At 70.3% G+C, this 24463-nt stretch overlaps 2 protein-coding genes across 2 annotated transcripts in view; both read right to left on the bottom strand.

Annotated features, from left to right (window-relative positions):
* The window catches only part of MAST1 (microtubule associated serine/threonine kinase 1), a 30189-nt gene extending 9628 nt beyond the window's left edge, over positions 1 to 20561 (bottom strand). Inside the window, exons 1-18 of the mRNA XM_068922695.1 lie at positions 20449 to 20561; positions 16701 to 16789; positions 15529 to 15604; positions 14724 to 14802; positions 13730 to 13884; positions 12982 to 13057; positions 12305 to 12511; positions 10969 to 11070; positions 9926 to 10055; positions 9361 to 9428; positions 9183 to 9268; positions 7797 to 8005; positions 6436 to 6574; positions 5482 to 5614; positions 4956 to 5121; positions 3836 to 3937; positions 1957 to 2079; positions 366 to 475 (exon numbers count right to left, since the gene is read on the bottom strand). Coding sequence (XP_068778796.1) covers positions 366 to 475; positions 1957 to 2079; positions 3836 to 3937; positions 4956 to 5121; positions 5482 to 5614; positions 6436 to 6574; positions 7797 to 8005; positions 9183 to 9268; positions 9361 to 9428; positions 9926 to 10055; positions 10969 to 11070; positions 12305 to 12511; positions 12982 to 13057; positions 13730 to 13884; positions 14724 to 14802; positions 15529 to 15604; positions 16701 to 16789; positions 20449 to 20492 — 2094 coding nt within the window. The 5' untranslated portion in view covers positions 20493 to 20561. The remainder of the gene's footprint in view (positions 1 to 365; positions 476 to 1956; positions 2080 to 3835; positions 3938 to 4955; positions 5122 to 5481; positions 5615 to 6435; positions 6575 to 7796; positions 8006 to 9182; positions 9269 to 9360; positions 9429 to 9925; positions 10056 to 10968; positions 11071 to 12304; positions 12512 to 12981; positions 13058 to 13729; positions 13885 to 14723; positions 14803 to 15528; positions 15605 to 16700; positions 16790 to 20448) is intronic.
* Positions 20562 to 23577: 3016 nt separating this feature from the next.
* RNASEH2A (ribonuclease H2 subunit A) overlaps positions 23578 to 24463 on the bottom strand; it is a 7689-nt gene continuing 6803 nt past the window's right edge. Inside the window, exon 8 of the mRNA XM_068922669.1 lies at positions 23578 to 23796. Coding sequence (XP_068778770.1) covers positions 23628 to 23796 — 169 coding nt within the window. The 3' untranslated portion in view covers positions 23578 to 23627. The remainder of the gene's footprint in view (positions 23797 to 24463) is intronic.

Raw genomic sequence — 24463 nt, 5'->3', positions numbered from 1 at the left:
AAGGACTTGCACAGGGGATTGCACGGGGGCTCGCACAGGCAGTGCATGAGGGCCGTGCGAGATGGTGCACAGGGGCCGTGCGAGGCCATGCGAGGCGGTGCACGGGGGCCGTGCGAGGTGGTGCACGAGGGCCGTGCAAGGTGGTGCACGGGGGCCGTGCGAGGCAGTGCGGGGGGGCTATCCGAGGCCGTGCATGAGGCTGTGTGAGGGCTGTGCGAGGTGGTGCACGAGGGCCGTGCAAGGCAGTGCACAAGGGCCGTGCGAGGCGGTGCGAGGCGGCGCACGAGGGCCGTGCGAGGCGGCGCACGAGGGCCGTGCGGGGGGCTGCGGGGTGGGCGGGGGGCCGCGGGGGGGGGGGGCCGCACCTTGCTGAAGCGGGGCGAGCAGGAGGAGAACTGCCGGATCTCCACGGGTTCGTCCTCCGTCGTGTCGTCCTCCTCGTACGAGGCCACGTGCTGGTAGCGGTCCGAGCGCGCTGCGGCGGCCGTCAGTCCCGGCCGCCGCTGGCCTCCCGCGGCCGGGGGGGTCGGGGGGTCTGGGGGCATCCTGGGGGGTCCTAGGGGTCCTGGGGGGGTCCAGGGGGTCTGGGGGGTTTGGGGATCCCAGGGGGCTGGGGGGGGTTGGGGGGCTCCTGGGGGGTCCCAGGGGGCTGGGGGGGTCGGGGGGGTCCTGAGGGCTCCTAGGGGTCTGGGGGGGTCCAGGGGGTCTGGGGGGTTTGGGGATCCCAGGGGGCGGGGGGGGTTGGGGAGGTCCTGGGGGGGTCCTGGAGGCTCCTAGGGGTCTGGGGGGGTCCAGGGGGTCTGGGGGGTTTGGGGATCCCAAGGGTCTTGGGGGGGTTGGGGGGATCCTGGGGGGTCCTGGGGGCCTGGGGGGGTTGGGAGGGTCCTGGGGGGGGTCTGGGGGGATCCTGGGGGTCTTGGAGGGGTTTGGGGATCCCAGGGGGCTGGGGGGCTCAGGGGGTCCTGGGGGGGGTCCTGGGGGGTCCTAGGGGTCTTGGGGGGGTTTGGGGATCCCAGGGGGCTGGGGGGGGTCAGGGGGGTCCTGGGGGGTCCTAGGGGTCTTGGGGGGGGTTTGGGGGTCCCAGGGGGCTCGGGGACCTGGGGGGACCCGGGGGACCTGGGGGGGCTCGGGGGGGGCAGGGTTTCCTAAGGGTCTGGGGGACCTGAGGGGACCCGAGGGGGTCCACAGTGATTGGGGAGTTCAAAGGGGGTTCGGGGCTCCCGGGGGGGGTTCCAGGGGAGTTTGAGGGTCTTGAGGGGGGTCCCGGGGGGTTTTGGGGGTCCCGGGGGGGTATTGGGGTGACACTTGCTGTCGAAGTAGCTGGTGTCCTCCTCGGAGTCGAGGTGGGACGGACCCCGGGGCGCTGGGGGTCCCGGGGGGTTTGGGGGTCCCGGGTGGGTCTGGGGGTCCCGAGGGGGGTCTGGGGTGACACTTGCTGTCGAAGTAGCTGGTGTCCTCCTCGGAGTCAAGGTGGGACGGACCCCGGGGCGCCGGGGGTCCCGGGGGGTTTGGGGGTCCCGGGTGGGTCTGGGGGTCCCAGGGGGGGTTGGGGGTCCAGGGGGGGGTCCCGGGGGGGGATCGGGGTGACACTTGCTGTCGAAGTAGCTGGTGTCCTCCTCGGAGTCGAGGTGGGACGGACCCCGGGGCGCTGGGGGTCCCGGGGGGTTTGGGGGTCCCAGGTGGGTCTGGGGGTCCCAGGGGGGGTCTGGGGGTCCCGGGTGGGTCTGGGGGTCCCGGGTGGGGTCTGGGGGTCCCAGGGGGGGGTCTGGGGGTCCCGGGGGGCATCGGGGTGACACTTGCTGTCGAAGTAGCTGGTGTCCTCCTCGGACTCGAGGTGGGACGGACCCCGGGGCGCCGGGGGTCCCGGGGGGTTTGGGGGTCCCGGGTGGGTCTGGGGGCCCCGGGGGGGTTGGGGGTCCCGGGGGGGGTCCCGGGGGGGATCGGGGTGACACTTGCTGTCGAAGTAGCTGGTGTCCTCCTCGGACTCGAGGTGGGGGACGAACTCGGCCTTCTGGCGCAGGAGCCCCGTCCAGTCGAGGGCCGCGAAGAAGCCGTGGAGCTTCACCTCCTGCGCCCCCCCTGCCGCCCGGCCCGGCGGGACACGGGGGGACACGGCGGGGGACACGGGGGGACACGACAGGGGGACACGGCGGGGGGACACGGGGGGACATGGAGGGACAGAAGGGGACATGGGACATGGGGGGATACGGGGACATGGGGAGACACATGGGGACATGGGGGGTTTGGGACATGGGGGACATGGGGGACATGGGGGGACACAAGGGGACAAGGGACATGGGGGGACATGGGGACATGGGGGATTTGGGACATGGGGGACATGGGGGACATGGAGGGACATGGGACATGGGGGGATACGGGGACATGGGGAGACACATGGGGACATGGGGAGACACATGTGGACACGGGGGGTTTGGGACATGGGGGACATGGGGGGACGGGGGGGACACGGGGGGATACGGGGACATGGGGAGACACATGGGGACATGGGGGGTTTGGGACATGGGGGACATGGGGGGACATAAGGGGACAAGGGACATGGGGGGACATGGGGACATGGGGGATGTGGGACATGGGGGACATGGGGCACATGGAGGGACATGGGGGACATGGAGGGACACAAGGGGACATGGGACATGGGGGGATACGGGGACATGGGGAGACACATGGGGACATGGGGAGTTTGGGACATGGGGGACGTGGGGGACGTGGAGGGACAGAAGGGGACAAGGGACAAGGGGGGACACAGGGACATGGGAAATGGGGGCACACGGGGGGACATGGGGGGACGTGGAGGGACACAAGGGGACACGGGGGGACATGGGGACACAGTGAGCACCCGTGAACAGGGCCCCAGGGGGTCCCTGCAGGTGCCTGGGGGGTCCCGGGGGAGTTTCGGGGGTCCCAAGGGTGGCTTTGGGGGGTCCCAGGGAGGGGTTTCAGGGGGTCCTGGGGAGTATTTTGGGGGGGGCCCAGGGTGTATTGGGGGTCCCAAGGGTGTTCTGGGGGGTCCCGGGGGTCTAGGGGTGCTGGGGGTGTCCTGGGGGTGTCCCAGGGGCCTGGGGGGTCCCAGGGGTGTCCCGGGGGTGGCCAGGGGTGTCCCGGGGGTGGTGGGGGTCCCAGGGGTCTGGGGGTGCCAGGGGTGTCCTGGGGACCCAGGGGTGGCCGGGGGTGTCCCAGGGGTCCCAGGGGTGTCCCGGGGGCCTGGGGGTCCCGGGGGTGACCAGGGGTGTCCCAGGGGTCTGGGGGTGCCAGGGGTGTCCTGGGGACTCAGGGGTGGCCAGGGGTGTCCCAGGGGTCCCAGGGGTGTCCCAGGGGCCTGGGGGTCCCAGAGGGTGTCCTGGGGGGGTCTTGGGGGTGTCCCGGGGGTGGCGGGGGGTCCCGGGGGTGGCCAGGGGTGTCCCGGGAGTCTGGGGGTCCCGGGGGTCCCAGGAGTGTCCCGGGGGTGGCAGGGGTCCCGAGGGTGGCCAGGGGTGTCCCAGGGGTCCCAGGAGTGTCCCAGGGGTGGCAGGGGTCCTGGGGGTGGCCAGGGGTGTCCCGGGGGTGGCGGGGGTCCCGGGGGTGGCCAGGGAGTGGCAGGGGTCCCGGGGGTAGCCAGGGGTGTCCTGGGGGTGGCGGGGGTCCTGGGAGTGTCCCGGGGGTGGCCAGGGGTGTCCCGGGGGTGGCAGGGGTCCCGGGGGTGGCCAGGGGTGTCCCGGGGGTGGCAGGGGTCCCAGGGGTGGCCAGGGGTGTCCTGGGGGTGGCAGGGGTCCCGGGGGTGGCCAGGGGTGTCCCGGGGGTGGCGGGGGTCCCGGGGGTGGGGGGGGGCGGCCCTCACCGGCGCCCAGGCGCAGCAGGGGGTCGGGCTGCAGCAGGCAGGAGATGAGGTGCTGGGCGTCGGGGGGCAGCGCCTCGTCCCCCTCCGGCCACAGGATCTCGTCTGGGGGGGACCCGGGGGGGGTCACGGCGGCCCGGCCCCGGCCCCCCCTCGGGTCCCCGCGGGGCCCCAGGCCCACCGCATCCCCAAGGGTCCCCACGTCCATCCTTGTCCCCACGGGTCCTCCTGCCTGTCCCTGTCCCCGTGGGTCACCAGCCCCATGGACCCCTGTCCCCAAAGGTCTCCATCCCTGCGGGTCCCCATGCCTGTCCCTGTCCCCATGCCTGTCCCCAAGGGTCTCCATCCCCAAGGGTCCCCTCACCATGGATCCCCATCCCTGAGGGTCCCTGTCCCCAAGGGTCCCCATCCCCGAGGGTCCCATCACCATGGGTCCCCATGCCCATCCTTGTCCCCATGCCTGTCTCTGAGGGCCCTATCACCATGGGTCCCCATCCCCAAGGGTCCCATCACCATGGATCCCCATCCCCAAGGGTCCCATCACCATGGATTCCCCATCCCTGAGGGTCCCATCCCCAAGGATCCCCATCTCCGAGGGTCCCATCACCATGGATCTCCATCCCCGAGGGTCCCATCACCATGGATCCCCATCCCCAAGGGTCCCATCACCATGGATTCCCCATCCCTGAGGGTCCCATCCCCAAGGATCCCCATCTCCGAGGGTCCCATCACCATGGATTCCCCATCCCTGAGGGTCCCATCACCATGGATCCCCATCTCCGAGGGTCCCATCACCATGGATTCCCCATCCCTGAGGGTCCCATCACCATGGATCCCCATCCCCGAGGGTCCCATCACCATGGATTCCCCATCCCCGAGGGTCCCATCACCATGGATACCCATCCCCAAGGGTCCCCATCCCTGAGGGTCCCATCACCATGGGTCCCCATCCCCGAGGGTCCCATCACCATGGATCCCCATCCCCAAGGGTCCCCATCCCTGAGGGTCCCATCACCATGGATCCCCATCCCCAAGGGTCCCATCACCATGGATCCCCATCCGTGAGGGTCCCCATGCCCGAGGGTCCCTACACCCATCCGTGCCGGCGCCGGCAGGTCCCTACCGGAGATGACCTGCCCGAAGAGCTCCTCGGGGGTGTCCCCGAAGAAGGGCACGCAGCCCACCAGGAACTCGTACAGCACGATGCCCATGGCCCACCAGTCCACGGGTTTCCCGTAGCCCTGCCGCAGGATCACCTCCGGCGCGATGTACTCGGGGGTGCCGCACACCTGGGGGCGGGGCCTCGCTGGGACACGCCCCCACCACCCCCATTGCCTTGGCCCTGCCCTATTGCAGTGACCCCGCCCCATTGCCGTGGCCCCGCCCCTGCCGGATCACTCCAGAGGCACGTGGAGGGGGGATGGTGCACACCAGCAAGCGCCGCCCCTAGCAAGCCCCGCCCCATCAAGCCCTGCCCACCATAGGCCCCGCCCACTCGCTTGAGGCAGAACGTGTGGACGGGTTGTCCATCTCCACATGGTGAGGCCCCGCCCCACTCCAGCCGGCCCCGCCCCATCCGGTTGGCCCACCCCATCCTATTGGCCACGCCCCTCCTATTGGCCCCGCCCCCTGCGGCTGGCCCCGCCCACCTGCTTGTCACGGAACTCGCGGGCGTCCTTCTCCATGTGGCCCTCGTAGAGGTTGGTGGTGAGGCTCATGAGCCCCATCTTGGAGAGCCCGAAGTCCGTGAGCTTCACGTGGCCCAGCGAGGTGATGAGCAGGCTGCGGGGCGGCGCCGTGGGACCGCGGCCCCCCCCCCGGCACCCCGGGGACCCACCTCCACCACCCCCAGGGGCCCTGGTGTCTGGGATGGACCTGGGGACTCACATCCACCCTGGGCACCCACGTCTACCTGGGGACCCACCTCCACCACACTGGGGCCCCAGTGTCTGGGATGGCCCTGGGGACCCACATCCTCCCTGGGACCCACCTGGGGACCCACCTCCACCTGGGGACCCAACTCTACCACCCTGGGGCCCTAGCATCCGGGATGGACCTGGGGACCCACCTCCACGGGCCCTAGTGTCCAGGATGGACTTGGGGACTCGCATCCACCCTGGGCACCCACATCCATCCTGGGGACCCACCTCTACCACCCTGGGGCCCTGGTGTCCGGGATGGACCTGGGGACCCACATCCTCCCTGGGACCCACCTGGGGACCCACATCCACCTAGGGACCCACCTCCACCCCATGGGGCCTTGGTGTCCAGGATGGACCTGGGGACCCACATCCTCCTTGGGACCCACCTGGGGACCCACGTCCACCTAGGGACCCACCTCCACCCCATGGGGCCTTGGTGTCCAGGATGGACCTGGGGACCCATGTCCACCTGGGGACCCACCTCCACCCCATCCAGGGGCCCTGGCATCTGTGATGGACCTGGGGACCCACCTCCACCCCATGGGGCCCTGGTGTCTGGGATGTCCCCAAGGGACCCACATCCATCCTGGAGACCCCAGGGACCCACCTCCACCCCCCTCAAGGGACCCCAGCGTCCAGCCCCCCCCCGCCCCCGCGAGGGGCCCCGGCGTCCGGGCGCACTTGTCGGGCTTGAGGTCGCGGTGGACAATGCCGTAGTTGTGCAGGTACTCGAGGGCCAGGACGGTCTCGGCGAAGTAGAGCCGGGCCAACTCCACCGGCAGCGCCCCGATGTGCTTCAGCAGCGTGGCACAGTCGCCCCCTGGCCGCACACGCGTGTCAGCCGCACGCGTGTCAGCCGCCGGCACGCGCACGCCACGCACACGGCATGCACACGGCTTGCACATAGCTTGCACACGGCTTGCACACGGCACACACATGGCTTGCACACGACGCACACGGCTTGCACACAGCTTGCGCACGGCATGGCACGCACACGCACATGGCTTGCGCATGGCATGCACACGGCTCGCACACGGCTCGCACACGGCATGCACCGCAGAGCCCAGCGGGAAGCAGTGCGTCGCGACGTAAAGCACCGCTGCGCGACACAAAGCCTCCCGCCGTGACGTAGAGCACCCCGGCATGACAAGAGCCTTGTCGTGACATCAAGTGCCCTGTCATGACGTACGACACCCCCACTGCAACATGAAGGGGCTGTGACATGGCTGTGACAGCGTGACATGAAGGGCCCTGTCATGACACAAAGTGCCCCGTCGTGATATAAAGTGCCCCACTGTCGTATAGAGCACCCCGTCGCGATATGAAGCACGCTGTTGTGATATACAGCGCCCCATCATGACATGAAGCCCCCCGCAATGGGATATAAAGCCCTCTGTCATGACATAAAACCCTCCTGTCGTGATACAAAGTCCTCCCGCTGCAACATAAAGCTTCTGTCGCGATATAAAGCACCCCACCATGCTATAAGACCTCCCTGTCACGGTATGAAGCCTCCCTGTTGTGCTACGAAGCCTCCCCGACCCGATAGGAAGCCCTCCCGTCACGATAGGAAGCACCCCATTGCGATACGAAGCCCTCCCCGTCGCGATATGAAGCCTCCCTGTCGTGATACGAAGCCTCCTCGTCGCGATACGAAGCCCTCCCATTGTGATACGAAGGGCCGTGTCGCAATACGAAGCCTCCCCGTCATGATACGAAGCCCTCCTGTTGCGATAGGAAGCCTCCCCGTCGCGATAGGAAGCCCTCCCGTCGCGATAGGAAGGGCCGTGTCGTGATATGAAGCCCTCCCGTCGCGATACGAAAACTTCCCGTTGCGATATGAAGCCCTCCCATCGCGATAGGAAGGGCCGTGTCGCGATACGAAGCCTCCCCGTCGCGATACGAAGCGTCCCGTCACGATACGAAGCCCTCCCGTCGCGAGACGAAGCCCTCCCCGTCACGATATGAAGCGTTCGGTGGCGATAGGAAGCCCTCCCGTCGCGACAGGAAGCCTCCCCGTCGCGACAGGCGCGGCGGCCTACCTTCCACGTACTCCATGACCATGCAGAGGTAGCGCTTGGTCTCGAAGGAGCAGAACATGCTGACGACGAAGGGGTTCTCGGCGAAGGTGAGGATGTCGCGCTCCACGAACGCCTGCTGGATCTGGTTGCGCAGCAGCAGGTTCTGCTTGTTGATCTTCTTCATGGCGAAGCGCTGCCGCGTCTCCGTGTGCCGCACCAGGTACACCGCCCTGCGCGGGGCCCAGGCGTCCGGGTCGCACCCGTGGCCCCGTGCGGGGCCCAGGCGTCCGGGTCGCACCCGCCACACCGTGCGGGGCCCAGGTATCCGGGTCGCACCCGTGGCCCTGTGCGGGGCCCAGGCGTCCGGGTCGCACCCGCCACCCCGCGGGGCCCAGGTATCCGGGTCGCACCCATCGCCCCATGTGGGGCCCAGGCGTCCGGGTCGCACCCGTGGCCCCGTGCGGGGCCCAGGCGTCCGGGTCGCACCCGCCACACCGTGCGGGGCCCAGGTGTCCGGGTCGCACCCACAGCCATGTGGGGCCCAGGCGTCTGGGTCGCACCCGTCACCCCGCGCAGGGCCCAGGCGTCCGGGTCGCACCCGCAGCCATGTGGGGCCCAGGTGTCTGGGTCGCACCCGTCACCCCGCACAGGGCCCAGGCGTCCGGGTCGCACCCACAGCCATGTGGGGCCCAGGCGTCCGGGTTGTACCTGCCGCCCCGTGCAGGGCCCAGGCATCCGGGTCGCACCCGTCACCCCACGCGGGGCCCAGGCATCCGGGTCGCACCCGCAGCCATGTGGGGCCCAGGTGTCCAGGTCACACCTGCTGCCCTGTGCGGGGCCCAGGAGTCCGGGTCGCACCCGTCACCCCGCGCGGGGCCCAGGCGTCCAGGTCGCACCCATGGCCGTGTGGGGGCCCAGGCGTCCGGGTCGCACCCGTCACCCCGCGCGGGGCCCAGGCGTCCAGGTCGCACCCATGGCCGTGTGGGGGCCCAGGCGTCCGGGTCGCACCCGTCACCCCGCGCGGGGCCCAGGCGTCCGGGTCGCACCCGCAGCCATGTGGGGCCCAGGCGTTCGGGTTGCACCCACCTCCCGCATGGGGCCCAGGTGTCCGGGTCGCACCCGTCACCCCGCGCAGGGCCCAGGCGTCCGGGTCGCACCCATGGCCACGTGGGGCCCAGGCGTTCGGGTTGCACCCACCTCCCGCATGGGGCCCAGGTGTCCGGGTTGCACCCATGGCCGTGTGGGGCCCAGGCGTCCGGGTCGCACCCATGGCCGTGCGGGGCCCAGGCGTCCGGGTCGCTCCCCTCCAAGAAGGCACCCAGCCGTCCATCCCCCACCCCGGGGGGCCCAGGCGTCCGGGCCCCTCCCCCCCCATCCCCGGGGCCCAGGCGTCCGGGTCCCGCGCACCCGTAGGCCCCGTTGCTGATGAGTTTGATGGTCTCGAAGTCGCTTTCGCCCGGCGGCTTCTTGGCCCTGGGGGCGGCGCCGCGGCCCTGGGGGGGGGAACACGGGTGTCACGGGATGTCACGGGACGTCACGGGATGTCACGGGACGTCACGGGAGGGTGTCACGGCCCCGGCCCCACCTCGGCCCCGTCCTCGGTCTCAGGCGTGTTGGATCCGCCGCTGTCGGGCTCCTCCAGCCGCACCATGTCTGCGGGAGCACGGGTCGTCACGCGTGTGCGGGAGCACACGCAGCATGGCGGCACATGGCTGCACTCCGCCCCGTGCAGCCCAGCGTCGGCCTCGGGCCCTCCCGGCACCCCTTACACGCGTGTGCAGCCCCGTGCGTGCACCGCAAACACGTATGCAGCGCCCGCACACGCCTGCCACACGCGGGCCCACCCTCCACACGCACATGTGCCCCCCCCCGAGCACGTGCAACCCCCATGCGTGCACGCCGTGCCACGCCAACACGCATGTGCGACCCGGGCGTGCCCCACAAACACGTACCGCCTCCCCACGCACGCGTGTGCGCCCCCCCCCTCCCCGGGACCCGTGCAAACCCCACGGGCGCCTGCAACCCCCTCCTCGCGTGTTCCCGCCGTGCAACCGCCTGCGGCGCCCCACGCGTGTGCAACCCCCCCCCCCCTCCAGGCCCCCTGCTGGTGCAAACGCCCGCGCGGCCGGGCCGACACGCGTGTGCGGTACCGGGGAAGGGGTCGCGCGCCAGCCCCAGCTGCCCGATGATGTAGCGGGGGATGTCGGTCTTGAGCAGCCCCTCCCTGGCCTGGCCCTCGGCCGCCGCCAGCAGCTGGTAAAACTCGGCCGGGTCGAACTCCTGCGGCGCCGGCCGGGCCGTCACGCGTGTGCCGCGTGCGTGGGCACGCGTGTGGGCCGATGCGTGGGGTGTGTGTGCAGGGAGCGCACACGCATGTGCACGTGGAGGGGTCCCGGCGTGTGAGATGGGGGGGGGGGTGTGTGGGTACACTGCGCCGCGTGCACACGTGTGGGCGCCGGGGTGCGTGGCGGCGGCGTGCACACGCGTGGGCGCCCCGGGCGCGTGGCGGCTGCCTCAGCACCTCGGGGTGGGGGGGGGGTACCCGCGCGGCTCACACGCGTGTCCGCCGCCACGTGTGCACACGCGTGTTGCCCCCCTCGCCCGCCTTTGTCCGCCCGTGATGCGCCGTCGCCGTGGCAGCGCCCTGGCTGTCGCCGTGGCGACGGCCACCGCATCCTCTCCCCGACGATTGGCCGGACCGTTGCCGGGGCGACCGCGGTGGGGGGGAGGGGGAGGGTCTCGTCTGATTGGCTGGTGGGGATGGTGCAAGCGGGGATGGGGAGGGGAAGGATGCTGGGGGGGGGGGTGCAGGGCCCGGACGCCTGGGTCCCCCAGGGCCACATGGGTCCCCCCCACCAGGACACCTGGGACCCGGGGACCATGGGGGGGGGAGGGGGGACCCGGACACCTGGGTCCCTGGTGGGGGGGGGGTCCCAGATGCCTGGGTCATGGGGGGGACCATGGGGAGGAGGGGGGGCCCGGACGCCTGGGTCCCTGGTTGGGGGTCCCGGACACCTGGGTCCCTGGGTCATGGGGGGGGCCCGAACACCTGGGTCCCCAGGGTCATGGCAGGGAGGGGGGCCCGGACACCTGGGTCCCTGGGGGGGGGGGGTCCTGGACACCTGGGTCCCTGGGTCATGGGGGGAAGGGGGGTCCCGGACGCCTGGGTCCCTGGGGTCACGGGGGGGCTCACCAGGCACTCGAGGAGCCGGGCCGGGCGGGAGATGATGATGAGCAGCTTCTTCACCAGCTGGGTGACGAAGGCCACCTCCTGCGACTCGGAGCGCTCGTAGGCCTGGGGGGGGGACAACGGGGGGTCAGGGGGGTCCCCAGGGGTCCAGGAGCTCCCGACAGGCTCCTGTTGGGACCTACTGGGTCCCAGGGGCTCGCAGGGGGTCCTGGAGGGTCCTGTTGAGCCCTGTTGGGTCCTGTTGAGCCCCATTGGGTCCTGGGGGCTCCTGGAGGGTCCCATTGAGCCCTGTTGGGTCCCATTGGGTCCCAGGGAGTCCCGTTGGGTCCCAGCAGAGTCCTGGAGGGTCCCAGCAGAGTCCCATTGAGTTCCATTGGGTCCCAGGGGGTCCCGTTGGGTCTCAGTAGGGTCCTGGAGGGTCCCCTTGAGCCCTGTTGGGTCCTGTTGAGCCCTGTTGGGTCCTGGGGGCTCCTGGAGGGTCCCATTGAGCCCTGTTGGGTCCCATTGGGTTCCATTAAGCCCCATTAGGTCTCAGGGGGTCCCGTTGGGTCCCAGCAGGGTCCTGGAGGGTCCTATTGAGCCCTGTTGGGTCCCATTGAGCCCCATTGGGTCCTGGGGGCTCCTGGAGGGTCCTATTGAGCCCTGTTGGGTCCCATTGAGCCCCATTAGGTCCTAGGGTCTCCTGTTGGGTCCCAGCAGGGTTCTGGAGGGTCTCATTGAGCCCCATTGGGTTCTAGGGTCTCCTGTTGGGTCTCAGCAGGGTTCTGAAGGGTCCCACTGAGCCCTGTTGGGTCCCATTGAGCCCCATTGGGTCCTGGGGGCTCCTGGAGGGTCCTATCGAGCCCTGTTGGGTCCCGTTGAGCCGCATTGGGTCCCAGGGGCTTCTAGAGGGTTGTGGGGGTCCTGTTGGATCCCAAAGGGTCCCTATGGGGTCACATTGAGCCTTTTGGGTCTTGTTGGGTCCTGTTGAGTCCCAGTGGGTCCCAGAGGGTCCTGGAGGTCCCTATAGGCTCCCATTGAGCTCTGTTGAGTCCCATTGGGTCCTAGAAGCTTCCATTGGGTCCTGTTGAGTCCCAACAGGTCCTGAGGGGGTCTCTTTGGATCCTGTTGGCTCCTATTGGGTCCCATTGGGTGCCACTGGGTCCTGTTGGGTCCTGGGGCTCCCATTGGGTCCTATTGGCTCCTGTTGGCTTCTGTTGGGTCCTAGGAGCTCCCGTTGGATCCCACTGAGTCCCGGTGACTCCTGTTGGATCCCGTTGGGTCCCATGGGGGCCTGTCGGGTCCCATTGCACCCCGGAGGGTGCCGGAGGTGTGCGTGTGCGTGGAGGGGGGTGCTCACGTCCTGCAGCAGCCGCTCCATGTTCTCCTGCAGCTCGTAGAAGTAGCTGGAGGTGATGAGGCCGTGGCGGGCTTTGGCCAGGCAGTCGCGGGCCAGCTCGGCCAGCTGGTGCTGGATGAAGCTGAGGGCGCCGTCGGCCAGTGGCAGCCCCCCGGGGCCGCAGCCCCGCACGAACTCCTCCAGCCGCTCCTCCATCTGCGCCGTCGCCTGCCGGGGGTGGGGGGGGGGGAGGACAGGGATGGGGGTCAGCACCGGGTGCAGACCCAGGTGGCCAGGCGGAGCACCCACCGGCCACCACCCACGGACCCAGGTGGCCGGGCAGCTGAGCCTCCCTGCTCCCCACCCGTGGAGGAACCTCGCAGAACCACCTCCCCCCCCCAGCAACCCCAGGACCCCCCCCCAGATTCCCATAGTCCCCCCAAAACCCTCAGATGCCCCCTAGACCCCCACAACGTCCCCTCAGGACCCCCACATACCTTTCCAGGACCCCCATAGCCCCTCTGTGGCTTCCCTAGGACCACCCCAGGACCCTCAGGAGCCCCCCAGACTCCCATAGCCCCCTTCAGGACACCCCTGAACCCCTATAGACCACCCAAGACCCCCCCTAGGCCCCCATAGCCCTCCCAAGGTCTCTCAGGACCCCCAGATCTCCCCCCCAGACCCCCATCGCCCCCCACCTTGGGGAAGCGCTCCTTGTAGACGTGGTTCATCATGACGATCTCATTGTCGTAGGACGAGGGCGAGCGCCCGGGGCTGGCGGGGCGGCGCCGTGGGGCCAGGTGACCCATGGAAGCCACCCATGGACGCCTCACCCATGGACATCACCCATGGACACCCCACACGGACACCACCCATGGACACGCCTCCCATGGACACCCCACACGTGGACAGGACCCATGGACATCCCACCCATGGACAGGATCCAGGGACACTGCCCATGGACACACCATGGACACATGGACGCCCCATCTATGGACACAACCCGCAGACAGCACCCATGGACACCACCCATGGACATCCCACTCATGGACACTCCACCCATGGACACATCACCCATGGACACCCCACCCATCCATGGACACAACCTGCAGACAGGACCCATGGATACCACCCATGGACAGGACCCATGGACATCCCACCCACGGACACTCCACCCATGGACACCTCACCCATGGACACAACCCACAGACAGGACCCATGGACACGACCCATGGACATCCCACCCATGGAAAGCACCCATAGACACCACCCATGGGCACCTCACCCATGGAAAGCACCCATGGACACCCCACCCATGGACATCCCACCCATGCACAGCACCCACAGCTGCATCCCATGGCCATGCCCCACAGACCTGTGTCCCCCCCACCGCGTCCCACCCATCCCAGCTGCCCTGGTGCCCCCCGGGGCCGCGCGGCGCCCCACCTGAGGCTGCGGGAGCGGGGCCGGGGGGCCGCCCGGGCGCCCTCGTCCTCGGCCAGGCTCTCGGAGCTGCCGAAGTGCCGGGAGAGGAAGCGCAGCTCCTCCGGCGTGGGCTGCGCCGGCAGCTGGTGCAGGCGCTCCTGCGACGAGCACGAGGACTGCGCCCCACGGCGCCCCGCGGCGTCACCCGCCGCCCCACGGCGCCACCCGCGGCATCACCCACCACCCCATGGCATCACCCATGGTGTCACCTATCACTCCATGGTGTCACCCATGGCATCACCTACCACCACCCAGCACGTCCCACAGCATCACCCATCGCCCCATGGCATCACCCATGGTGTCACCCATCACCCCATGGCGTCACACATCACCCCATCACCCAGTGGCTGCACGGTGTGACCCACGGCCAGACCCATGGCTAGACCCATGGCCAGACCCACGGGGGCACCCAGCAGCCCAATGCTGTGACCCATGGCCAGACCCACAGCTGGACCCATGGCCAGACCCACGGGGACGCCCAGCGGCTAGACCCATGGCCAGACCCACGGGGATGCCCAGTGGCCCCACAGTGTGACCCATGGCCAGACCCACGGCCGGACCCATGGCCAGACCCACGGAGACGCCCAGCGGCCCCACGGCCAGACCCACAGCCGGACCCACGGGGACGCCCAGCAGCCCCACAGCGTGACCCACGGCCAGACCCGTGACTGGACCCATGGCCAGACCCATGGGGACGCCCAGCGGCCCCACGGTGTGACCCATGGCCAGACCCACGGCTGGACACCCAGCGGCCCCACGGCGTGACCCATGGCCGGACCCATGGCCGGACCCACAGCTGGCCATGTGCGACCCCCGACCAGCCCCCCAGCTGGGCTCCAGCTGACCCCCAGCCGGCCCCCCAGCCGGCTGCATCCAACCCCAACCGGCCCCCCAGCTGGACTCCGGCTGACCCCCAACCAGCCCCCCAGCCGGCCCCCCGCCGGCCCCGACTCACCGAGACGGTGGAGCTGGGCGTGTTGGTGCCATAGCCGGAGGAGGGCAGCGAGGCCAGCGACCAGCGGCGCCCGTCGGCCCTGGGGGCCGGCGCCCGTCAGGGGCCCAGGCGTCCGGGCGCCCCCTCCCCTCCCCGCACCCGCTGCTACCCGGACGCCTGGGCTCAGCCCTGGACACCTGGGTCCCCCCCTCCTGGACGTGGGGGTCCCCCACCCGGACGCCTGGGCCCTGCCCCGGACACCTGGGTCCCCCCCTCCTGGACGTGGGGGGTCCCCCACCCGGACACCTGGGCCCTGCCCCGGACACCTGGGTCCCCCCCTCCTGGACGTGGGGGGTCCCCCACCCGGATGCCTGGGCCCAGCCCCGGACACCTGGGCGCCCCCTCCTGGACGTGGGGGGTCCCCCACCCGGATGCCTGGGCCCTGCCCGGACACCTGGGTCCCCCCCTCCTGGACGTGGGGGGTCCCCCACCCGGATGCCTGGGCCCTGCCCGGACACCTGGGTCCCCCCCTCCTGGACGTGGGGGGTCCCCCACCCGGATGCCTGGGCCCTGCCCCGGACACCTGAGCGCCCCCCTCCTGGATGTGGGGGGTCCCCCACCCGGATGCCTGGGCCCCCCCTCCTGGACCTGGGGGTCCCTCACCCGGACGCCTGGGTCCCCTGCTTAGATATGGAGGTCCCCTACCCGGACGCCTGGGCCCTGCCTGGACACCTGGGCCCCCCCTCGTGGACGTGGGGGTCCCCCACCCGGACACCTGGGCCCCGCCCGGACACCTGGGCCCCCCCGGACGCCAGGGCCCCCTTACCGGCGGGAGGAGGCGAAGGAGAAGTGCGCCGGGGTGCTGGGCGAGAAGTTGCGGGGACTGTCCAGGGGGCTGCTGCCTGCGGTGGGGGGGACACACGACACGCGTGGGACACGCGTGGGACTCCAGCCCCTCCCCTCCCTGCCAGGCTCCGCCCCCACGCCGGGGGCGGGGCTAAAATGGACCCACCTTCCTCCTCCCTGGGGAAAAGGGGGGGCTGGAGCCTTGGGGGGGATGACAGGGGGTCTTTGGGGGTCCCTATGGGTCTCTGGACGTCCCAGGAGGGTCCCAGGGGGTCCCTAGTGGGCTTCGGGGGGGTCCCAGGGCCTTTGGGGGGGGTCCCAATGGGTCCCTATGAGGTTGGTGAGGGGTCCCTGGGGGGGACCCAAAGGGTCTATGAGGGTCTTGGGGGGGTCCCAGGGGCTTGAGGGGCTCTTAGGGGGGCAGAGGCACTGGGGGGGGTCCCAGGGGGCTTTGGGGGGGTCCCAATGGGTCCCTATGAGGTTGGTGAGGGGTCCCTGGGGGGGCCTCTATGGGTTTGTGAGTGTCTTGGGGGGGGTCCCAGGGGCTTGGGGGGCTCTCCGGGGGGTCAAGGGCACTGGGGGGGTCCTAGGAGCTTTGGGGGGGTCCCAGAGGGTCCCTATGGGTCTCAGAGGGGCTTGGGGGGGTCCTAGGGGCTTTAGGGGATCCTATGGGTCTCTGAGGGGTCCCAATGAGTCCATAAGGGGCTTGGGGGGTCCCAATGGGTCCCTATGAGGTTGGTGAGGGGTCCCTGGGGGGGTCTTTATGGGTCTATGAGGGTCTTGAGGGGGGTCCCAGGGGCTTGGGGGGCTCTCGGGGGGGGCAGGGGCACTGGGGGGGTCCTAGGAGCTTTGGGGGGGTCTCAGAGGTTCCCTATGGGTCTCAGAGGGGCTTGGGGGGGTCCAAAGGGCTTTGGGGGTCCCAGTGGGTCTCTACGAGGTTGGGAGGGGTTCCTGGGGGGGGGTCCCAGGGGCTCTTGGAGAGGGGTCCCACGGGCTCGGGGAGGGGGGGTCCCAGGGGCTCGGGGGGGGTCCCAGGGGTTCGGGGGGGGTCTCCCAGCTCTGGGAGGTCCCAGCAGGCGCTGGGGGGGCTCCCAGCAGTGCTGAGGTCGGGGGGGGGAGATTTGGGGGTCCCGGGGGGGGGGCAGCACTCACCGATGTGGCCGGGCAGGGGCGAGTGCGGCCGCGGGAGGGTCGGCGACGTGCTGGTCAGGATCAGGCTCTTCCGGTTGCTGGTGCGGCAGCTGCGGGCCGGGGGTGGGTCGTGACGGGGCGCCGGGGACCCAGGCGTCCGGGCCCCCCTCCTCCACCACCCCCCCACCCCAGCGGACCCAGGCGTCCGGGCTCGCTGCTCACCCCAGCACCCGGCTGTTCACTCTGAGCCCTACTGAGAGCGGGTGGAGGCTGCTGCTGGGGGCGGGGCCTCAGGGGGAAGGGATGGGCTGTGGTTTGGGGCGGGGCTACATGACGTCACACCCTGCAGGTCCCTGCAGCTGGGGGGGGGGGCAATATTTACCTCGGGGAGACGCCCAGGCCGGGGGGGGGGGGGACACGCGTGTGCCTGCACACGGGTGTGTCTGCATGTGCGCGTACCTGCGTGCACGCTCACACGCGTGTGCGCACGCCTGCACGTGCAAACGCGTCTGCAGTCGTACGCGTGCGCACACGCGCACACACACGTGTGCAGGCGTGTGCAGTGCCGGGGGACGGCGCCCTCGCAGCCGCGCGCCCTGGGCACACGCATGCACACGCGTGTGCGAGCTCGCACCACCCTTCCCGCGTGCCCGGGCACCCAAACACGCCCCGGCCGGCCTGCCGCACGCCTGCACACGCCTGCACACGCCACCGCCCGGCCCTGCACACGCGTGTGCCCCCGGCTGGGGTCTGCCCCCCCCTCCCCCGGCCCAGCACCTGGCCCTGGGACCTGGCCTGGGGGGGGTGGAGGGTGCTGGGGGGAGATGGGGGGGTGCTGGGTGCTGGGAGGATGAAGGATGCAGGGTGCTGGGGGGGCTGGAGGGTGCTGGGGGATGGAGGGTGCTGGGGAGATGGAGGATGCAGGGTGCTGGGGGAGGGTGCTGGGTGCTGGGAGGATGCAGGGTGCTGGGGGGATGCAGGGTGCAGGGTGCTGGGGGGATGGAGGATGCTGGGGGATGCAGGGTGCTGGGGGGAGATGGAGGGTGCTGGGGGAGATGCAGGGTGCTGGGAGATGCAGGGTGCTGGGAGATGCAGGGTGCAGGGTGCTGGGGGGATGGAGGGTGCTGGGAGGATGCAGGGTGCTGGGGGGAGATGGAGGGTGCTGGGGGGAGGATGCAGGGTGCTGGGGGGAGGATGCAGGGTGCTGGGGGAGATGCAGGGTGCTGGGGGATGCAGGGTGCAGGGTGCTGGGGGGATGGAGGGTGCTGGGAGGATGCAGGGTGCTGGGGGGAGATGGAGGGTGCTGGGGGAGATGCAGGGTGCTGGGAGATGCAGGGTGCTGGGAGATGCAGGGTGCAGGGTGCTGGGGGGATGGAGGGTGCTGGGAGGATGCAGGGTGCTGGGGGGAGATGGAGGGTGCTGGGGGGAGGATGCAGGGTGCTGGGGGGAGGATGCAGGGTGCTGGGGGAGATGCAGGGTGCTGGGGGATGCAGGGTGCAGGGTGCTGGGGGGATGGAGGGTGCTGGGAGGATGCAGGGTGCTGGGGGGAGATGGAGGGTGCTGGGGGGTGCTGGAGGGGAGGATGCAGGGTGCTGGGAGGATGAAGGATGCAGGGTGCTGGGGGGGCTGGAGGGTGCTGGGGGATGCAGGGTGCTGGGGGGAAGGATGGAGGGTGCTGGGGGAGGATACAGGGTGCTGGGGGAGGATGTAGGGTGCTGGGGGAGGATGTAGGGTGCTGGGGGATGCAGGGTGCAGGGTGCTGGGAGGATGAAGGATGGAGGGTGCTGGGGGGAGGATGGAGGGTGCTGGGGGTGCTGGGGGAGGGTACAGGGTGCTGGGGGAGGATGTAGGGTGCTGGGGGAGGATGTAGGGTGCTGGGGGGATGCAGGGTGCAGGGTGCTGGGAGGATGAAGGATGGAGGGTGCTGGGGGTGCTGGGGGAGGGTACAGGGTGCTGGGGGGATGAAGGATGGAGGGTGCTGGGGGCAGGATGCTGGGGGACGGGGGGGGAGCAGGGGCAGGAGGGGCCGGGGGGATGGAGGGTGACGGACATGACGGGGGATGCGGCCATGGGGGGATGATGGAGGGATATGGATGGAGGGAGGGATGGTGGGGGGATGGATGGGGGTGGATGGGAGGGGTGGATGGGGGGATGGATGGGGGATGGAGGGATGGATGGAGGGATGATGGGGGATGAGGAGGATGATGGGTGGATGCAGGGATGAAGGGGGGATGATGGGGGGATGCAGGGAGGGATGGAGGGAGGGATGGATGGAGGGATGCAGGGAGGGATGGAGGGATGGAGGGAGGGATGCAGGGATGGAGGGACGGAGGGAGGGATGGATGGAGGGATGCAGGGATGGATGGAGGGAGGGATGGAGGGATGGATGGAGGGAGGGATGGATGGAGGGATGGAGGGACGGATGGAGGGATGGAGGGAGGGATGGAGGGACAGATGGAGGGATGCAGGGATGGATGGAGGAAGGGATGGATGAAGGGAGGGAGGGATGCAGGGATGGATACAGGGATGGATGGAGGGATGCAGGGACAGATGGAGGGATGGATGGAGGGAGGGAGGGATGCAGGGATGGATGGAGGGATGGATGGAGGGACGGATGGAGGGATGGAGGGAGGGATGGAGGGATGGAGGGATGCAGGGATGGATGGAGGGAGGGAGGGAGGGAGGGATGGATGGAGGGATGATGCAGGGATGGCTGGAGGGATGGATGGGGGATGATGGAGGTGATGGAGGGCTGATGAAGGGATGCAGGGACGGCTGGGGGGTGACGGGGGGATGCAGGGACGGATGGAGGGATGGATGGGGGGATGGATGGGGGGATGGATGGAGGGATGGATGGGGGGATGATGGGGGGATGGATGGAGGGATGGATGGAGGGATGATGGGGGGATGACGGGGGGATGCAGGGATGGATGGAGGGATGGATGGAGGGATGGAGGGATGGATGGAGGGATGGAGGGAGGGATGGAGGGATGGAGGGATGCAGGGATGGATGGAGGGAGGGAGGGAGGGAGGGATGGATACAGGGATGGATGCAGGGATGGATGGAGGGAGGGATGGAGGGATGATGGGGATGATGGAGGTGATGGAGGGCTGATGAAGGGATGCAGGGACGGCTGGGGGGGTGACGGGGGGATGCAGGGACGGATGGAGGGATGGATGGGGGATGGATGGGGGGATGGATGGAGGGATGGATGGGGGGATGATGGGGGGATGGATGGGGGGATGGATGGGGGGATGATGGGGGGATGGACGGGGGGATGCAGGGATGGATGGAGGGATGGATGGAGGGATGATGGGGGGATGCAGGGATGGATGCAGGGATGGATGGGGGGATGACGGGGGCAATGGGGGATGCAGGGACGGCTGGGGGGTGACAGGGGGATGCAGGGATGGATGGAGGGAGGGATGGGGGGATGACGGGGGGATGACGGGGGATGACGGGGGATGATGGGGGAGGATGGGGGATGCAGGGATGGATGGGGGGCTGATGGGGGCTGAAGGGGGATGCCGGGATGGATGGGGGGATGGATGGGGGGATGGATGGGGGGATGGACGGGGGGTGACGGGGGATGCAGGGATGGATGGGGGGCTAATGGGGGCTGAAGGGGATGCCGGGATGGATGGGGGATGGATGGGGGCTGATGGGGCTGAAGGGGGATGCCGGGATGGATGGGGGGATGGATGGGGGGCTGATGGGGCGATGCCGGGGGGCGATGGGGGTGCCGGGGGGGCAGGCGGGCGCCGGTACCTCTTGGTGCGGCGGAACATGCTGCTGCGCAGGAGCGAGGGCATGAGCCGGGGCCGGCCGGACACGCGGCCCCACGGGCCGGACACGCGGCCCCACGGGCCGGGCAGCGCCGGGCGGCGGCGGCGGCGGGACCGGGAGCGGCGGCGGCGGCGGCGGCGGCGGCGGCGGCTGCAGCGGCCGGGGCGGGGCAGGGGGCGGGCAGGGGGCGGGGCCTGGGGGCTGCAATGGGGGGCCGTGGGGGGGATAGAGGGCTGCAATGACGGTGCAATGGGGAGGCAATGGGGGGGGGCTGCAATGACGGTGTAGTGGGGCTGTCGTGGGGCGGCAATGGGGCGGCAATGGGGGGGCTGCAAGGGGGGGCAATGGGGGCAATACGGTGCAGTGGGGCGGCAATGGGGGGGCTGCAAGGGGGGACCATGAGGGGCAGCAATGATGATGCAATGGGGCTGTCATGGGGTGGCAATGGGGGGCCGTGGGGGGGGCTGCAATGACGATGCAATGGGGCTGTCGTGGGGGGCAATAGGGGGCCATGGGGGGGCTGCAATGACGATGCAATGGGGCTGTCATGGGGTGGCAATGGGGGGCCGTGGGGGGGGCTGCAATGATGATGCAATGGGGCTGTCGTGGGGGGGCAATGGGGGCCATGGGGGGCCATGGGGGGCTGCAACGATGGTGCAGTGGGGCAGCAATGGGGGGCTGCAATGGGGGGAACTATGGGGGGATGGGGGGCAGCAATGATGATGCAATACTGCTGTTGTGGGGTGGCAATGGGGGGGCCATGGGGGGGCCCTCAATGGGGGTGCAAAGGGGCTGCCATGGGGCTGCAATGCGGTGGCAATGGAGGGTGCAGTGGGGGGGCAATGGGGGGCATTTGGGGGCTGTTGTGGGGCAGCAATGGGGGGTGCAATAGGGCTGCAAGGAGGGGTGCAAGGGGGGGCAATGAGGCTGCAATAAGGGGGGGCAACGAGCAGCAATGGGGCAACAGGGGTGCAAGGAGGGGTGCAAGGGGGGTGCAAGGGGGGGCAACAGGGGGGCAATGGGGGTGCAAGGGGGCTGCAATGGGGGCAATGGGGTGCAAGGGGGGGTGCAAGGGGGGGTGCAAGGGGGGGCAACAGGGGGGCAATGGGGGTGCAAGGGGGCTGCAATGGGGGCAATGGGGTGCAAGGGGGGGGTTCAAGGGGGGGGTGCTCTTGCACACGCCTGTGCCCTCGCCGGCCGCCCGCGCGCCCGTGTCGCGTGTGCCCTCGCGGGCCGCACACGCGTGTTGCGTGTGCCACGCGTGCCGGGCTGGGGGGGGGTCTCACCTGCTGCTTTTCCGGGAGCGGCAGCTCCTTCTGCAGGATTTTGGGGATGGGGGGGGGGTCAGCGGCGGGGTGGGGGGGGCCCAGCTCCGGCCTTGCTCCTCGGCGGGACCCAGGCGTCCGGGCCCCCCCCCATTACCCCCACCTCCGAGAGTGGGGGCCCCCCCGGCTCTGCCCTTTTGGGGGGACCCCCCCGATCCGCTTCGACCCCCCCTTCGGGACCCCCCCTGCCCTGCCCCGGGGGGAACCCCAACCCCAGCCCCCCCCCCCATAACGGGGTTCCTGAGACCGACCCCCCCCCGGCACCCTCCGGATCTGACCCCCCCCCAAAGGGCTGCACCCCAATAACCCCCCAGGACCGACCCCCCCCCGGGTCCCCCCCCCAAGTCCCGCCCCCCCCCCCCGGTACCTGCAGCCGCCGCCGACGGATCACGCCCGAGTCGTCCATGCCGGTGCCGGTGCCGCCGCGGGGGGGTCCCGGCCCCCCCCCCGACCCCCCCCCCCCGGTGCCCCGGTACCGCGGCCCCCCCCCCCCCTCAGCCGCCCGCCGCCATCATCCGCCGCACCGGGCCCTGCGCTGCCCCGGCCCCCCCCCAGCCCCGGTACCGCCCCCCCCCCCGGTGCCCCCCCCCCCGGTACCGCCCCCCCCGGCACCGCCCCGGCCCGGCGCTCTCCGCGGTGCTGAAGGCCGCTGCGCGCTCCGCCGCCGCCCGGACGCCTGGGTCCCCTCCCCTCACCCCCCCCCGGTGCGTTTCGCGGAGGAGGACCCAGGCGTCCGAGCCCCCCCCCCCCCCCAAGCGGTGACCTCGCCGGCGGGGTTAATATTCGGGGCAATACGGTAGCGCTGGCCGCAGAGACCCCCCCCCCCGCCCGCCCCGGTGAGGAAGGGCGAAATTTTATGCGCCTTATCACGGATATTACGGTACCGTAATTCTCCTACAAGTGCGCATTGAAAAAATCCGCGGGGGGGGGTTTGCTAAGGGTCCCCCCCCCATTGATGGCGGAAGGAGGGGGGTGATTATTCCCCTAATCCCCCGGGATTGAGGCCACCGGCGTTTTCCAGGCATCCGGCCAGGCCCGATTAACGGGACAGAGCTGGGGGGGGGGCAGATGCCCGGGCTCTCCCCCCAACCGGGAAGGGGGACAGGCCCCCCCTCCACCTTGGGGTGCCTTGGGGTCCCCCCCCCAGCTAATTAGCCCAAGATGCAATTAAATCAAACTAAGCCAGGCCCTGCCCTGCAGGAAAGCAAGGGACCCAGGTGTCCGGGCCAGGGGGGGCTGCCAGAAGGGACCCAGGCGTCCGGGTGCTGCCGGGGGGGGGGGGGGGGCAAGGGTGTTTGAGGGGGTCCCAGATGGAGTCGGGGGAGCCGTGTGGGGGTCTCCCGGGGCAAGTGAGGGTCCTAGACGGATGTGGGGTGCCCTAAGGCTTCTCCTGGGGGTCCCCAAAGGGGCTGGGGGGCCTCAGGGGGGTTGCATTTGGGGAGTTCTCACGGTGGGGGGTGGGGTTTGGGGGGGGCAGCCCCCTCCGTGACCGCCCCCCCCCCCGGTGCTCCCCCAACCCACTGGAGGGAACAGATCACCCTGTACCCCCCATGGGGGGGGGCTATGCCCCCCCCCAGTTCCCTCAAACCCACAGGGCAGATCCACAACATCCCCCCCCAGACACCCTCAGCCTCCCCCCCCCATCCTGACAGCCACCCCCCAATCCGCACCCACCCCCCAACCCAGGAAGGGCCAGGTCCCATTGGGAAAAACTGAGGGGAGCACTATTGGCAGCATTACGGTAACCCGCAGACCGTAATGCTCCTAATAAAGTGCACGCCAAGATCCGGCAAAACAAATCGGATTTTTTTTTTTGGTCGTTTTGGATCGGTTTTTTTAAGAAAAGGAATTTATTTGGGGGGGGGGGTCACAGGTCGGCCAGGGCCGCAGGCTGCGCTCGTAGAAGAAGCGGTGGGGCTGGCGCCCGGCGGGGGGCCGGCGGGCGAAGAAGGCCAGCAGCGAGGGGGGGCCGGCGGGGTCCTCGGCCCCCTCGTCCTCGTCGCGCCTGGGGACAGCGGCAGCTCGGGCACCCGGGGGGGGGGTCTGCAGCCCCCCCAACCCCCCCCCACAATGCACCCACCCTCAGCAGCACCCCAACCCCCCAATGCACCCACCCTCAGCAGCCCCCCAACCCCCCCACAATGCACCCACCCTCAGCAGCACCCCAACCCCCCCAATGCACCCACCCTCAGCAGCCCCCCCAACCCCCCCCACAATGCACCCCACCCTCAGCAGCACCCCAACCCCCCACAATGCACCCACCCTCAGCAGCCCCCCCAACCCCCCCCCACAATGCACTCACCCTCAGCAGCACCCCAACCCCCCCAATGCACCCACCCTCAGCAGCCCCCCAACCCCCCCCAATGCACCCACCCTCAGCAGCACCCCAACCCCCCCCACAATGCACCCACCCTCAGCAGCACCCCAACCCCCCCACAATGCACCCACCCTCAGCAGCACCCCCAACCCCCCCCAATGCACCCACCCTCAGCAGCACCCCAACCCCCCCCACAATGCACCCACCCTCAGCAGCACCCCAACCCCCCCCCACAATGCACCCACCCTCAGCAGCACCCCAAGACACCCCCCCATTGCAGGGGCCCAGCCCACTCGTGTCCCCCCCCAGCCCCTTGAGCCCCCCCCAACATGCCCCATGTCCCCCTGTGTCCCCT

This window comes from Struthio camelus, chromosome 31 (genome assembly GCF_040807025.1).
Source record: "Struthio camelus isolate bStrCam1 chromosome 31, bStrCam1.hap1, whole genome shotgun sequence".
Lineage (NCBI taxonomy): Eukaryota > Metazoa > Chordata > Aves > Struthioniformes > Struthionidae > Struthio > Struthio camelus.
The sequence above is the reverse complement of the archived record's forward strand: the minus strand, read 5'-3'. Positions and strand labels throughout refer to the sequence as shown.